The sequence below is a fragment of the Anomalospiza imberbis genome, chromosome 20 (genome assembly GCF_031753505.1).
Source record: "Anomalospiza imberbis isolate Cuckoo-Finch-1a 21T00152 chromosome 20, ASM3175350v1, whole genome shotgun sequence".
Taxonomy (NCBI): domain Eukaryota; kingdom Metazoa; phylum Chordata; class Aves; order Passeriformes; family Viduidae; genus Anomalospiza; species Anomalospiza imberbis.
In genome coordinates, this window is record NC_089700.1 from 4,767,706 (window position 1) to 4,784,738 (window position 17,033).

Sequence of the window (17,033 nt, forward strand, 5' to 3'; positions counted from 1 at the left end):
GGAAATCAGAGCCGTGAAACCTTGACTGAAGGTGTAATCTCCTTAGGTTTGGGTTCCTTTGGAGGCATCCAAAGGAGAGATCCTACCATTGTGGGCACATTGGATGGGAGGAATCTCCAGCGGGGTGCTCGATGTCCTGCCTGAGCAGGGCCTGTCACCCACTCTGTGTCTCTGTCCTAGCAGAGCACCAATGAAGTTCCCCCATTATGACCTCTCAGTGCTGCACCACCTTTGCAATTAAATGTCCCTTCTGAGCATCCCAAAGAATGATTTTGGCTGTTCCTCCTTAATTCAGACCCTCCCAATCAGACCGTGTCACTCTTTGATTTAGCAGAGTGTTCCTTGCAGCGTGACATGAGCTCTTAGCTGCCAGGCCTTGTAGAAGGCTCCTGTGTTAGTAAAGTCAACAAATGCTTTGCACAAGGACATAGCTACTCATCTAAGCCTTAATTTTTACCTGTTGGTGGTGTTAGCTGTGCAAAGCCAGCCTCTGTATTTGACAGAGGGAGCAGCAGCTGGGAAACTCCCGATGGAGAGGAGGAGGAACCAACCACCCAGCATTTAGCCCAGCATTGCTGCACATTGTGTTCTGGACTTCCCAAATTGGATTGAACATTTTGATTGAAAAGATTGTCAGCACTATGCAAATGAGAGGGAGAAGTGAAAGTGCATCCCGTGCAAGTAATTCCTATGTAGATAATTTGCCATAAAAATTTATATTGCAGTCCTTAAAACCTTCAGAGATTTATTCTGTCTAGGGAAAGGTGATTTATATGGTATTAAAACACTTTTTATGTTCCAGTCCTTTAGATTTAATGTTTATTGCCTATAAAAATGAAATCTTCCTGTGGATATTTAAAAGTTTTGGTACTGTGTGAAATATATATTCAGCTTAGAATCTGAAATGCTTTAGAGATGCAGTAAATAAGTGATGGAGTGTTACCTCAGGTTCAGCAGCCTCGGCAGTCCAGCCTTACTCCAGGGCTGAATCCATTATGTAGGTGGCATTCTGCTTACCTTAGACGTATGGTAAAGGAGAGCATGTAATGGCAGAAGTAATGTGTAATTTTGTCATTCTGTTTTGACTGACTATTTAGGGCACTTTGTATATTGGGTTTTTTTGACTGATGTGCGTAGTCAGTATAAAAATGCAGCAGTAGCTTTATTCCTTACCCACAAAGGGCTGGATTAAAGCACAAGATTAGGGCACACTGCAGGAGTGTCAAAAGAAGGAAAGGCATTTTGCATCATTTCTCTAAATATCCTCTGCCCGTGGTAATGGGTGAGCAGGACCAGCAGCACAGGGCTGCTGCAGTCTCTGTGGATAGATGGGCAAGGAGTGGTCTATTTCTCATCTAATTGTTGGTGATTTTTGCTATCTTTGTTATTGTCTGGGCAGAGACACAGAAGAAACTGTACTGCTTTGAAAGCATAATTCCCAACCTCATGCTCTCCCCTTTTATCATGGACAATTTTCTAGAGCATAATCTATCTGTCTAGAAATGTGTCAAATACAAAGAACGGAGGATAGAGCAGCAGATCAAGTGAGGCTTTACACAAAAATAGGAAAGTGTGTGTAGGTGTTTGTTTTGCCTTGTAGCTTCTGTAATGGTGGTGCCCCGGAGAAGTAACTGAGGTAACACGCTTTGCTCCTTCCCAAACATTTCCCAGCGTTTCAGGGTCCATCCCACAGCAAACCTGAGCCAGTTCAACCCTAAACAGTGTCCTGCTGAGGGCTGAGAGAGATTGAGGAAAGGCTGTCAAATCCTTTGGGGATTGTTTGTCTGCAGTGGCAGGTGGATGGCTGCACATGGAGCACAAAGATTAAAGATTGATTTACAGTCACGTAACTCATACACCCTGAGATGATGCTGAGGGCTCACCAGCAGTGCTTCGTTTACATCAAACAGCAGCCAGCTATCCCTCTGTAAATTGCTGTTTTCTAGCAGGATTCTAACATTCCTGTGGGTGCCTGGCCGGATTCCCCTGGAGCCCCAAGCCCTGGTCCCCAGTTCTCACACCTCTGCCTCCTCCCCGTGTGGGAAGGGATGGGATGCAACTGGGATGTCGCAACACCAGGCAGCCAAGGGGATGGCAGCAGTTCAAGAGGAACTCTGGTGAAACTTCCCAGGGCTGTAACTGTCTGTGCCCTGGCACCTGAAAGCCAAGGAAGCGTTGGAGTAGCAGAAGTCAGGGATGTAAATGCAGCACTTGATGCTGCATGCTCAGCAAAGGTGTTTTGTTTGGTGTTTAGAGGTGAAGCCAAGCAGTTGTCCTCAGGTCTAAGGTAAGGCAGCTCTCAGAATGGGAGACAACATACAAAACATACCAAAACAAAACATACCAAAGAAGTATCAGAATAAAACCTTTATTTAGAAAATACACAACCAACCAGCCTCCCAGCAAAACCTAACATGCCCCTCCCCTCCATTTTTATTTTGGTCTGCAGAAGAACTTTGGGAAGCCAGCATCATATTCTAAATGCCTTTTTGCTAGGTGTTGTGAAAGAAGTGCTTATAGGGTTGAGAAATATGATTTAGCTAAACTTAAGTGAAAAACTATAGCTGAAGAAATACTGAGGCATTGGCTGGTGGTTGTTGGTCTTGGTTCCCTCATTGCCCAGGTTTACATCTCTAACCTAAGGTGACTGCTGCATTTCAGGCTTTCTCTTCCCCCAGTGCTGGTTCTGTGGATCCAGAGAGTTTTCTGCAAGGTGTTCTCAATCATCTGCTTTGGATGCCTGTCCATAATGCAAAAATTAAACTCTCACATTCTTTGTATACTGAAATCTGAAAATCCTTAAGAGGTTTTAGGCTCTCTGGGATGCTGCTGTTAGAGCAGATGTCCACAGATGTCTTTGTGTAGAAAAAATTTACTCTTTTATTTAGATTATCCTTTGTACTTATCACCCAGATACACTGCCAGAACCCAGCTCTGGTGGTCTAATAATTTCATGGTTTTGTGGAGTTTCATATTTGCTCACTTGCCACTTTTGCAATAAGCTTAGTAGCTACATGTACACTCAGAAATGAGTTTTCTTTTAAATACACAGATGTTCTTTAGCTACATATTTTTTTGGTCTTTTCCTAATCATGAAGGATCTAAACTGAGCAAGAAAGAAAATCAGTTTCAAAGTGAAACCTCTGTTGTTTGATACAATGTGTAGCATGTTGTGTCATTTCAAAAAAAGGCATTTTTGGATCTGTTTCATATTGTCAGGCCTGGGGCTTTATAGTGTTCCATCGGTTTTCTCAGCAGAAGTGTTTGCTGGCATTTGGATGAGGGTGTCCAACCTCTTGTCTGCATGTTTGAAAGCTAAAATTTGGCGTCTCTTCAAGAGTGTCTAGATAAATGATGGAGGTACTAGAGGCAGTGAATCTGAGAGAGCAGCTCAGAGGTAATCCAGCTATTTACTTGTGGTTTGCTGAAAAAAGCACATGGGGATGGAGAATGGCAACAGCAACTTCAAGCTCTTCACTAAAAACCTGCAGTTTGCTGCTCTAGGTCACAAAATTCGGTACTGGTTTGAGGTCAGAAAGGTGTTTCTGATTAAATGCATAATACAGATAGGAAATTGTTCATAAGGACCTGACTTTTGTTCCTAAAGGACTCTGATAATCCTAGAATCATAAAACGGGTTGGAAGGCACCTTGAAGATCATCTACTTGGTTTCAGCCACAGCAAAAGAGAGGGGAGGTATTTCCATTTTATCAGGAAGTGGTGCTCTTTATTTCAGTTTTCATACAGGATTAGAGAGATGTGTGTGTATTTATATATGGACTGAAAATTGCTGTATGACAGAGTGCCTGGCAAAGACACAAACATAAATCATTTCTTGGTAACGAGATCACTTGTGTCCCTGGAACATCATCTACCTCCCCAAACTGATGGGAAGCAAAAATTACTGTATTGGAGATAACTGTATTTGTAGTTTCTTTCTGAGCGTGGGGAGGGAATGAAGTAATCTGTTCCATCAGCTTGTAAAACTGAGCTAATTAACAGACAATCAGCACTGATTGAGACAGCTGCATTCTTTACTGCGGGATTGTAAACACAGAGTCTTCACAGAATTGTTTTTACTGCCCTAAAGTGCAAGAAATTGAAATTGTATTTGATAGCCAAAATTAAGGACTTTTTAGTGCCAGTGTATCATAGCGAGGTTGACAGTGCCACTGCAGCTAAATCTGTTGTTTTCATTCTAGGGTGATTTGTTACAGTGAATAGTGGAGTAATTCTGTAAATTATCACCAAACTTTTTTTTTTACCCGGTTAAAAAAGTGTTTTAGCTGTCCTGTCTACCTTAGTTGTGATCATGGAGCAAGTAGATATTGGCTGTCCATGGCTTGGTGCCTCCTTGGAGGCATCTCCTGATTGGAAATGCCAGATCTGCAGTGTTTAAAAACTATTTTATAAATGCCTTTCTTAATGCATCACTTCTGGAAGGTCTTTAAATATTTCCTGATGTACACTTTAGGGTATGCTATTAGAAATGTTGGTTTAAAAACAGTCAGTCCATGTTAAAAATACAGAGAATAGTCCTTGTGGCTCTGAACCAGCACCATTATTAGCATGAAGCTTGTTAGTTTTTGTTAAATGCAGTTCTGGCTGCTGTCAGCTCCAATCCAGCCTCCTTGTGACTGTACATCAGCTAATTTTACTTCATGAGTCAATTCTGCTATTTTCCTTTTCATGTCACAGAAAATGAGCTTAACTAAGTACTGCAATATGTTGTTGGGAAACACCTAGAAAAGGCATTCTGCATTCCACCGCCTCTGCCTCTTGATTTCACTTCAGTGTGAAGTGGGGTTGGTATCTATCTATGCTGGACTGTAGTCATCCAGATTAAACATAAAAACCTGTAAAAAATCTCTGAAAAGCTTCAAAATCTGGTCTTCCCTTTAATTGTCCAAAATGTGTCACATTTGCTGTTGGCATTAAATGCCAGATAGGAGTTTCTCATTCGTGTGTTGTCATGCCAAACTGAGTCAGTGTTTGGGGTTTAGATCAGAAAGGATACTAAGAAGCCTAAATGGGACTTTTTAGTAGTAGAAAAAGCCTAAATAAAGCAGTTGTTGCTTTCTTGTTTCCTATTTATATCTATAATTTTTAGAAAACATCCACCAATTGCATTCACAGTCAACTTCTCAAAAAAAGCTGTATTTTCCCATCATGGGAAACTGCCTAAACCTTACAGCAGTGCCCAGAAAGTCAACAAACTCAGACCAAGGGAGGAAGCATGTTAGTCAGGAGTCAAGGACCGTTCCCTGGAAACCCTCTGCCAAATACTCTTCCTGCTTAAATTGTTTATCAAACAGCAATTTCATTTGCCAGTAATTTTCTTCTGATCTTGTTATTGTTACTGCTGATTTCTTAACACAAGTTCCCCATCCAGCTTCCTCTGTGTCCCTGTCCCGTGCCCACTGCTCCATGGGGCTGCTGAGCAGGGAGCAGAGACCTCCAGTGAAGGAAAAAAAATGAGAATTTAAATGTGTCCCTGGATCAGCAGTAGAAGGGGAGGTGAAATTGGGCCTGCTAGAAGAGAAGCATTTCCATTATATGTTTTATAGGTTTTCCCTAGTGCACATGCCTGTGGTTTAAGATTTTAAACTTATAACAACAAAAAATTCCAAGTTATGCCTAGCCCATCTTTCCAAACCATATTTGTCATGGTAGGATAGTTTATTCATCCATTATCCCATTTCTGCAAAGCCCAAAAACATGAGAAGGGAGCAAAACATGAGGTGATTAGTTCAAGTCCATGGTAATTTTTTCCCATCCCTGAAGGAATTACTTTGTTGAAATGTGGTTTTAAGAGTATTTTTAGGTTGCTTTTTCAGTGTGTATTTATACTTTTGTTGGTAAATATTTTATATCCCAATGTTAGGAAACAGCTGAAGTAGCTTTGAGATTGGAAATTGCATTTGTAGACTGAAGGATTATTGGGTGGCGGCTGGGATGGACTCAGTCTAATGGTTAACCTTGTTAAAAAATTAAAACTAATAACACATTTAATCAAATAAAAATTGTGCATTTTTGTTCTAGAAGACAGCGTAGTTAGGAGTTGGGAGAAGCTGACTAAAAGCTGAGCAACAAGTTCGTTTTCATTTAGAATAAAAATAAAAAAGCTTGAGTTTATTTTTTTCTTTTTCAAAAAGCAAGTTCCCAGAACTCACACTGAAAGACACCTGTGTGTGTATATATATATATATATATATATATATAATTGATTTATTGGTGGCAACCTGTATAGCAAGATATAAATCCCGGTCTGTGTTACAGGACAAGTCTTGCTTAAAGCCTGGTCATGCTTCATTTACCAGCACAGCTCAGGCTGGAAACGAGAGTAACTCAATACTTTAAATGATGTAACAGAGCTTCGTTAAAGAGTTGAACTTTCTGATACTTAAACCACTCTTTTAAGACTAGGTTTTACTTTGATCTGTGGTCAAAAGAATTATTTAATGTAGCTCATGAATCTGATCTTTCTTGGAAGTAAGACATTTGCTGAAGGTGTGTTATTACAAAACGGCAGAATAATCCCTTCCTCCTGAGCATGGGCTGCTGCACTTGGGCTTCAGACAAATGGCAAGAGTATTGCATTCAGTAGTTTGTACCCATTCACCAGTTAATTGCCTTTTATTTTATATGTTTTTCCAATTGAAGGGCCAAAACTCTTTTTAAAATCGTCTACCAAAAATGTCATTTGTGGCTCATGGGTGCTGTGCATCTCCTGTCTGCTTTGCTGGGATCAGAAGCACAGTGAAGGTGTTTTATGGGTCATGGGTGCTGTGCGTCTCCTGGCTCCCACTTTGCTGGGTCTCAAACATGGTTGAGCTGTCTGTTTGCTCTCAGTGTCCTCCATTCCCCGTCACCCGTGTGTGTGGAGGGCTGAGGAGGGGACGGGGGACATTCCTCCTGCCCCTGCTGGCCGTGACAGAAGTGGAGGGGATGGGAAGGGCAGCCTGGCCTGGTGGGACCCAGCGTGCCATGGTCTCCAGGCTGGATTTTATGTTCTCTGTGGCCACTTCAGCCACGGGGTAATTGGCTGCTGTGGTGTGGTCAGAGCTATGGTCAGTTTGGCCACTGGCTTTGTGCTTTGGTCAGCCTGTGATCAGCCAGTGAGATAGGAGGTCAGGCAGATGGACTTGGCACTGGGTCTTGCCCAGGCAAGGGCTGTGCAAGCAGCAGTGAGTTTCCTTTGGTTTCCCATAATTGATTTCATTTGGCAGAAGAATATGGAGTTTCAATCCCCACCACCCATACTAAGGCTGAGGCATTTTTTTGTTTCTTTCATAGCGATTAACCATGATGAACTTAATTTTAGCTGTAGAAAGCCAGCACAGGGCACTCGAGCAGGTGTTCACAGGGTTGTATGGTGATTTTACACCACAGCCAGTGCATGGTGGGTGAGCAGATTGCTCCAAGCTGGAGCAGCCCTCACCACTTCCCACTGTCCCCTTGCTATATCCATCTGAAATCCTCCCTTCTGAGAAGCCTCACCGCAGCAACACTTAAATTAACTCATTCCTTTTTGGTTTTTTTCTGTTGTGGGTATTGAAGCAACCGGTCTGAACTTTGTTTTTCAGTGGAAGTGTGAAATGGTGGTGTGGGAAGTGGGTGAAGAAGCTGTAGGCAGCTCCCCGGCGGGACGGGAGCCGTGGCTGGCTGGGGATGTGCTGTGCTTGCAAAACCACGGGAGCCCTCTCCCCGCAAACACTCACTTTTTAGGAAATTTATACCCTTCCAAAGTGTGATGAACTGCAATGCAAAACCGAGCAGAGTGTTAAGTAACTGGTGGAGTGGGTTTGCTGACAGATTCTCTGCCGGGTATTGAGCCCCAACTGCGGGTCTTTGGGTGAGGTAATGGAAGCTGGGGGTTTCACACTCTGGAGCTTCTGTGGGAGAGCAGCTTGGGAGAAGGCTGGGAAAGGAGCAGGCTGGGGGATGCAGAGAGCAGGGAGTGCTGCTGCCTCTGGGAAAATCCACCCTCCACGTGGGTTTTAGCTCACCCAGTGCTCAAGGTGAATGGTGCTGCTGTAGGGCTGAGGTGAGGGTGGACCTGGTGGGAACAAAGGGATTAGTGACAGTCTGGGGTAGAAACTGAGCAGCAGGAGGAGGAGAGAAGCTTTGGGGTGAAGGCTGAGGGTGCTGTGAATGAACCTGAGCCTTATTTCTGGAGAGAGGGCAGAGCACATCACCCACCTGGTGCCACTGTGAGCAGGGCTGGAGACACTCGTGCCTGGGACTTGTGCAGTCATTCTGCACCTGGGTTTGAGGAGGATGGAAAGGGAGTAAATAATGCTGGAAGAAGAAAAACTGCCTTTTGAAACAAATAGGCAACGTTTCTTTATTTTCTTGAGTGAGAGAAAAGGTTTTGTTCAGTACAGATCTTTGGCATTGGATAGTCTCCAGTTCTCTGCATTTTCTGAAAAGTTTTGACTTCAAGGTGTAGAAGAAAAGACAGGAATAATCATCTTGGCTCTGGCACTGCCAGGCTTTTCCCCTCACAGTGCATTTGTTGCTGGCATCAATATCTGTGTGGCTTCTTTCTGCTGATTGCAACTCCTTGTGAAAAACCAGTGCTACCTTTCCCCTCTTGGAAGATAGTTTGATAGTCTCTGCCTACATTTGTGGCACTGGCTGTTGTTGTGAGCAGACAAAGCCACAACACCCTTTTTACTTTTTCCTTTTTTTTTTTTTTTTAGTAGCCTGCTAATTAAGATAATTTTATTGATGGCTCCATTGGCACCTCTGTTCTTGCTCTCTTTGTTCTATGCAGTGGCCACCACACACGTTGGCTCCCTGTCCCAAAAGCATTGCAGAGAGCCCTAAATTTGTTCCAGTGAAAGAAAGCTTGTTTAAAAACTTACTTGGAGTCAAATAAATTACTTCAGTATGCAAAATAAAATGTGTTTATTGAACTTTTCTAACTAATTCTGTGTGTGAAAGGTACTTGCATCAGTTTGCCAAGTGGTAAAATGCTTCCTAAGAAACGTGTTTTAATGCTTGTGGGTTTTTACTATTTTTTTTCCTTCCTCTGGGTGTGTAAATTACAGGTATTCTGCTTTTTGTTATTTGTTCAGCAGTCACTGTTGAGTTGTAAGATGGGATCATGATTCTTGAGATGATGTGCTTTTGTTGAACTGTCTGGTCTTTCCTTTTGCTTGTTTTAGAAAGGGCCTTTACAGGAAGGCTGACACAAACTCTGCTCACAGAATCCTTACAATATTTTACCTTTCTAAGCACTTTCTGCTAAGAACTGGGGCTGGCCTTTTACAGTCAAAACAGACATTAATAAAAATTCCCAGTGTCAGCTCTGTGGTTTCTCCCCCAGTCATAATCTAGAGCTTTATCAGGTGAACATGGCTTTGTTTTTCCAGAGTAACACACCAAGCTTGCAAAGCAGTTTATAATTCCTGAAATATTTTTGAAATACTTATATAATTGGTATGTTGATTTCTGGATAGGTGCAAACGATGGGGTTTTGAGACTGAAGGGTGGATTGCCTCGTGGAGCAGTCAGGGAAATGTAAAATTTCCCCATGACAAGTAGACTGTGAGTGTGCAGAGTTGTGCCAGATGCTTCTACATTGGCACCAGGAAATTTTCCTTTAATAGGAAATTAAAAATTGCAAAAAGCTACATTGAGAGCTTTGATAGATCTGACAAATGCCCTCCTGTGAGAGGATGAAAACAGAAATGAAACTTTTGAAAATTCCTTTCAGTAGCAGATGATCAGTAGACTGGGGAACTGATTGAGCTGGTGATAAAGGGAAATACCTTAAATACACAGAAACAGGATTTCAGGGGAAGTGGTTAGTGCTACATTTACTGGTAGAAAATTCCTAATCTACATGAAGTTGTGATTTGTATTGGTCCTTGTAATAAGTAAAATGAGTTTATGGTGAGTCCCAGAATCATTAAGGTTGGAAAAGACCTCTGAGATCATCAAATCCAACTTGTGACTGATCTCTACCTTGACAACTAAACCAGAGCACTGAGTGCCACATCCAGTTGTTTCTTGAACCTTTCCGGGGGTGGGGACTCCACCACCTCCCTGGGCAGCCCATTTCAATGTTTGACCACCTTTTCTATGAAAAATCTTCCTGGTGTCCTGTTAATCTCTGCAGCCATGCTTAAGGCTTTCAAAGGCACAGCTTAGGCTTGCATCCACATCTGGAAGCCTACCAGGGAATAACGAGTTTGTCCTAAAGTTGTGATATGTGTTTCTTGCTCCACTTGAGGAGCTTGGTAAATGCGGCAAGGATTAAACATTTAAATATGGGAGAATTACAAAAGTTTGGGATACAGTTATGTCACAGTACTTACAGATGGTTATTACAGGTTTTTGTCACTTCATTCCATGGGAATACTGGTTCAAAGCAGAGACTGAAGACTAGTTATGGTTGTTGGAGCAGCTTTTGGGGGAATTGGGATGCTGAAGTGTGGTGGTTTCTTTGGTTGTGAAATGCCCATGGCAGGGCAGTGGCCAGTAACTGTTAGAAGTGGCTGAGGGAACAGAAACTTCATAAATAGCCAAGCTAGTTCAATTTCTTTCCAAAATTGTTTTCCTATGTGAGTAATTTTTAGGACTCAACTTTGAGAGCAGCCACCCAGCAGCTCCCAGGTCTCAGGCATGGAAGAGCTGACTTGAATCTTCTTATTACGGAAAGGAAAGGCCTTGTTGTGTTTAACTGGTCAGTGGTGCAGACCTGCTGCTGGGTGATTATCAAAGAATGCATCTGGTAGGCAAAGACATGTCAGCAGTAAAGGAAAACAACCTTGAAACTCGCCTGCAGTGAGCCTGCAGTTTCATGATTACTTGGGGTCAAGCTAATTGCAGGCTGGTGCCAAGAAGGGGGATTCCACAGCCCCCTCACTCCAGCTCCATTCTCCCTGCTGTAATGGTGCCACTCCTCGTGGGCACAGCTGGGCCCTGGACAGGTTCAATGCAGCAGAAGGTAGGCAGGGAAGGGTGAGATGTTTTCAGCAGGCTCCCTCTGCTCTGGTGGGTCCCATGCAGCCACGTCACCCTGGGGTGACAGAGGCAGGATGAGCAGGGAGTCTAACAGGGTCTGGAAGTACCTGAGTTAAGAGAACATCACTTCACTCCAAGGTGATTGTTGTTACACTGGATAGTGGATTGACCCTCCTAGTTTTAGATTTTTTATTTCTGTACTGCCTGAAAGAAAGCTTTTAATGTTTGTTTTCTGGGGACTGTTTCTAATGACTCCCACTCTTAGGAACATAAGACTTTCTTGTCTCCTCGCCTCCCACTGCCTCCCTCCCACCCCCAGTAAATTTGTTGAAATGGGTCAAAGTAGAAACCCTGGAGAGAGTTCTTTAGTTATCTCTGAACTGTGCCTGCCCTAAATCGATGGGACTTTGGGGCAGGGGGAGGGATAATGGTCTTGCTCGTTCTCTCAAGATGTGCTCCAAGCAGTGACTCCCTTTCTGCAGGTGGCCCTTTTGGGCCAGAAAGTTCATTAGCCACTGCTGAATCGGTGGAACTGACGCTTCCAGGCTTTGAATCCTTTCCACAGCCAGGTCAGCGCTGCAACACCTTTGAGCCCTGGTTTTTGTTTGCTTTTCATTGGAACCCTTTTGATTTCAAAGGGAAGGATGAAGGATGATACTGAGACATGGGCTCCTATTTTTGACTCTCCGACACACTTCTCTCTGTGCAGAATTATGTCTCCTTTTACTTGTTATCTACTTAGAGAGTGATTACAAGGCTTGGGGAAGTGTTTACGTCTGAGTGTTACAATGTAGTCAGGTTTGAAATATTGAAGTAACTACTATTTGCTCCTTAAAATGAGCCTGCTTGCAGAAATAATGCATTGACTGCATTTTTAAATTTTTTTTTTAAAGATTGGACTATCTCATAAGATTAAATCACAAAAGTATGAAAAATCTGCCATTAGTCCTTTTGGGTTGTAATCCTGTTTCTATTATTAGGTTTAAATAAATGAAACTTGCATTGTACACTGTTCAGATCAAGTAAGGAAGAAAAGATTAGCAATTATCCAAACAGTTTTGATTTGGTTCTTATTAACTATGACATGGCTTGAAGATTTCATACCTTACTTTTTATCAGATCATGGGGTTAGATACCTGCTGCTCCTCAGCTGGAGCTGCATCTTACGCTCTCAGTCGCTCATCAGTGCAAGATCTGGAGCTCCAGCCCCCAGAGTCAGACAGCTCAGGGCAGTGGTGTGCTGGCACTTCTCCTTGGCAACAGTGTCTGTGCCTGGTATGTCACAGGAGGAAATGTTTTGTGGGGAGGAATGATCAGACCTGTCCCAGAAGGAATTCAGAAAGCAACAGCAAGGAGCCTGGTGTAAGGGCGCCGTGCCACCGCTATCAGTCACGCAGCGAGGTGAGAAAGTCCTTTGTCATTTGCTACCTGACTCTTCATGGTAGCACAAAATAAGACATTTATTTCTTTTTTAATCAGTTCTTTTCCTTTCTTGTCTCTAAATTTGGAAGCACGGGTCTTTAAAAGTCTTGCTTTTCCATTGGTCAGGTTCCTTGCTAGGGATTGATACTGGAAACCAAAGCACTTGGTTCTTTGCTCCACTGAAATTCCCTCTTTCTTCATGATTTGTGTTTTCTTTGCTTGGCTCTAAATGTGTGCTTCCTTTTTAAATATAGTTTTCCAAGTTTCTGGCCGTACCAGATTGTTTATATTTTTTAAAAGCCTTCTGCTTAGCCGTTATATTGCTCTTTATAGTTCTGCTTAACCACATTGGTTTCTGTTGCTCTTTTTTCTTGCATAAACTTAGCTGGGATGAATTTCAAATGTGGTTTATCCAACTGTTAAGTATTTCCCACTTTTCTGCAATAGATTTCACATATGTTACAGAATTCCAAACCAAGATCTGGTGGACATATTGCCCTGTTTCTTTACCCAAAGTCAGATATAGAATGACTTTTAAGCATTTCAGTGACAATATTTAGGTCACTGGTTCCAGCACACTGCTTGGCTTCAAATCCATTTGTCATATTGAGCTGGTTTCCAAGGATTAGGATAACTGTGGTCCATATATTTATTAAAAAATCTTAATTTTATGCTAATAAACCTAAAGGGGGAAAATATTATTGGTTCTTTTGAGTTGGGAATTCAAAAGGTTTTTTATTTTCCATCCAGAAGTCAAAATATGGAGGGCCATAAGACACATGTGCATCCAGCCAGGATTTACCCTTTCAGAAATGTATCTAAAATTAGGAATTGGGCTTTTTCAGAGTATTTAGATGGCAGTGTTTGTATCTAGTAACAAGTCAGCAACTTGACCACCTATTTGGGGTCTGGTGTTAGACCTGACAGGATGTCCCAGCCTTGTGCTTTTGGTCTCTTACAGGTGGTTGAGTTAGGAACAAATTCCAGAAGTGTGGCAAATTTCTGGTGGAGAATATTGGGAGTTTTGCAGGCAGGTTGGAGGCACCTTGGCAGAGGGATGAGGTGAAGATAGTCTTGCTTTAGCATGTTGTTCTCACTTCTCATGAACTTTTCTCATAGCCAGGCTTTTCTCTCTTTGAATTAATAAGAGTTTAAAACAGTGCTAAATTTCTTTTATGAATTCTTGATTCTCCCAGTGACTTGGGGAACGATGTCTGTAGCTGAATGGAGAGGTTCGCCTTTATTTTTTCATATTATGTGGAAATACTGCAGAAGAGGCACAAACTGACAGAGAAGATTGAGTATTGTTGGTTTATGCACTGATAAGTGGCTCGTTCGATCTGTTATGGTGACATTTGGAGGCACAGCACTGAGTGGAGGAATTGGGATGGGGATAAAACACTTGGAAAAAGCTGGAGAACAGTGAGGCCAGTGCTTCAGCTCAGTAGAAACTGTTGGAAGATACTATGGCATTCATCAGGTGCTTAAAAAAAGATACGTTTTGGAGAGGAAATGGACATACCTGCTAATAACCTTGGAGGAATAGATTCCAAAAAGATAATTTTGTATTCAAATAAGGCAAATCTTAAATAGAAAAGAGCACTGCAGTGGCAGTATGGAGTTATATACAGCATGTCATAGGAAATGAAGAGTGACTGAGGTGTAACCAGTCCAGAGTCCAGTACAAGGTTAATCAATACTTGAATTAATACATTTTTATAATAGGATAACTCAAAATGGGGAAAACCAGTATCTTTAAAAAGCAGGCAGGTGAAAATAAACCTGATTTGAATATGTTCAAGATCTGCAATCTTCACTGGACTTGGGGATTTATTAGGAGGTGTGTATTGTGTGCCATTGCTCCTGTCCTGTGTGATGCTGAGGGGGAGCCGTGAATAGTTTTGAGAAGAATGGTGATGTTTTGGTTGCAAGATGGAATCCAAAAGGCTGTAGCCCTTCATTTGCTGTTATTCAGGAGGTCAGATCTCTGGAAGCCTGGTGCTTGTACTGTGCTGCTCCCTAGCCCTTCCATCTCCATATTCCCAATGGCATGATGTATGTATGAGGATTTTGGTCTTTTTTATTTCCGTGACAAACAGAGCTCTGACTGCATTTCTTTTTTTCTTTCATTTCTTTTTTTGGGTGGTTTTGTTGTTTTTTTTGGTTTTTTTGTTTTTTTTTAATTTTGTTTCTGTTTCTTTTTCTTAACAGAGGGAGCTCGATACCACAGCAACAATATTGGCGAACCGGCAAGATGAAAGTGAGCAGTCCAGGAAAAAACTTATTGAGCAAAGTCGTGAGTTCAAGAAAAACACTCCAGAGGTAAGGAGAAAACCTATCCCAGTCTCTTGCTGTAGTAGGTGGTCTTAGGCATGTGGAAGTGATGATTTCTTCTTAAATGTTTATTTCTATAATTTTCTTGTATGTATTGTCAGGTCCTTATTTATACCTGCTTATGATGTTTTCCTCATCAGGGAGCTTTTGCATTCTGTAAATACTGAAATGTGGATTGATGTTTTTAGAGGAAGCATCAACACTGGCCTTCAAACAGGCTTGCTCTAAATTATATAAAAATGTAAACCAGGAAAATTGCAAAAAAAAAAATTCTTCAGCAATCCAAACTCTGGGAGCACTTGGATGTAGAAAGTGACATTTCGCTGCCTAAATAAATCTATATCAAGGGCATAACTTCAAAGATGCTCATTTTCCCATCAAAAATTAAATTAAGTTTTGCTGTTGATTTCACTGGAAACACAACAAGGTCAGGGCTGAGCCAAGCTCCCCTGGGAGGATGTGCATGGAGCACAGGTGTGGGGTAAAACTTGCAGGGGTAAAACCAGTGGGAAAACTGGGAAAGGTGAATCTTATGTGTGAGAGGCTGGGAGTGTTTAAACTCCTCATGTGCAGTTAGCTCAAACCCACAGATAATCTCACTTGGTTCCCTGCTGAAAGCAGAGCAGTGCTCAGGGCTGGCTGGCTCCTCTGTTTGTTTTGTGGATTTGGGTATTTTTCCCTGCTGATTGCCAGCAATCTGTTCATCCAGGAATGTTGTGGCGTTTCAAAGCCAGCTCCAGATAACTGATATGCCAGCACCAGCTCCTTCCAAGGCTCTTCCTGGGAGGGAAGCAGCAGGCAGCTCTCCTAACCTTCAGTGCTGCTTCTCCAGCAGCAGATGCTGCTCTGCATCCTTGGGGATGCTGACCCAGACAGGGGGAAAGGGAATGTGAGAGCAGGAGGGACTCGTGGGGAAGAGGCAGTGTTGTTTATCTAGTGCCCTGAGGAAGCTTTGTGGGGCAGAAATCAGTTCTCTTTGAGGAAGAGAGAATTTAGGGAGTGCAGCTTTGAAGGAGCAGGACTTTTTAAAAGGTGTAAAAGAATTTGAAGAGTGAGTTCAGGAGCTTTGAGAGGGTGAGTTGATTCCCTTTGCAAACTATTGGGAAGAGAAGAAGGAAGGACAGAAGTGAAAGAATATGGAGAGTACAGGAAATTGTACAGAATCCAGAAAATACGTGGAATTCTGGGGACACATTTTCAGTTGTTTTCTAGAAGCTTAAGTTCATACTAAAAAACCTAATTTGTTTCCTGCTGCCTTCCTTTTTTTCCTATAAGTAAAATGACAAATTCTTTAGAACGTGGCTGTAGCTGCCAGTTCCCATCTGATGGCATGTTACAGATTTCAGGAGGATTTCTTCAAGCCAGTTTTATTTCTTTGGAGCAGAAGGGGAACAACAGACAAAAACCCCCAAAACTGTACATTTTTAAAGTGTATTGTGAGAGCACCTTGGTAACTCAGTGGGAGAGGAATGTACAGAGGCAAATAGATCCTCTTGTAATTACTTTAAGAGATACAGTGGGAAATTATATGCAATTAGTCCTTTCTAGAAAGGAGGATACAGAAGTTAAATCATTTGATGGGAAGGTTTTAAATATTACTTTACAAAATACAATTCTGTAGCCTCTATTTTTTTCCAGAATACATGAGTTTTATTTGTTCAAGGACTACATTCAAAACAACACTCTGAACATCCCCAGTGTTTGAGGAAATTGGGATCTCTGCTAGGTTCTACATCCCCATCTTTTGTCCTGGGACCCCTATGAAACCACATTCCTTTAGAACCTGGCATGATTTTTTTAGGTTCTTTCTTTGTCTGCCTTCTCTGCCGTGGTGCTCTTCTGCAGCTTTGTTTCTGAAGAGCAACTTCTACTTCCTGTGACAGAGAAAGAATGAAAATGGGGTCAAAGAATTAGAAGGAAGTATCTGAACTGTATGAATAGGCAGCTGTAGCCAACTTGAGATGTAGTTTTTGCCTCCAGGGGCATGGAGGGAGCTCAGATGTGGAAGGTCTGTCCTGTCCAAGGGATTTGCTGTGGTAGGTGGGGGTGTCCAGCTGGAAAACTGCACTGGATTTCCTCCTCACACAAAACTTACAGCTTGTGCAGCGTGTGTTCACCTTCAGTTGTTTTTGCACTCCCAAAAAGCAGGGAGGTCTGGGAACATTTCTCCAAACTTCAGCAGGTTTGGGAGGCAGTTGGAAATCAGAAGGCAGGATCAGTAACTGCAGCTTTGTCTGGAAACCTCCCCAGGATGGGAAACATCCTTGAGGTGGACGGGGAATGCACAGGGGGACACTGGC

At 42.4% G+C, this 17,033-nt stretch overlaps 1 protein-coding gene across 14 annotated transcripts in view; it reads left to right on the top strand.

The window, feature by feature from the left end:
• CUX1 (cut like homeobox 1) overlaps window positions 1-17,033 on the top strand; it is a 307,420-nt gene that overhangs the window by 72,373 nt on the left and 218,014 nt on the right. For 13 of the 14 annotated variants that reach the window (XM_068210258.1, XM_068210246.1, XM_068210247.1 and 10 more), the window contains one exon: window positions 14,611-14,721. In XM_068210258.1, the coding sequence (XP_068066359.1) occupies window positions 14,611-14,721 (111 nt within the window). Of the gene's footprint in view, window positions 1-10,640; window positions 10,745-14,610; window positions 14,722-17,033 lie in introns of those variants that run through there. The other variant, XM_068210252.1, reaches the window with a different exon arrangement.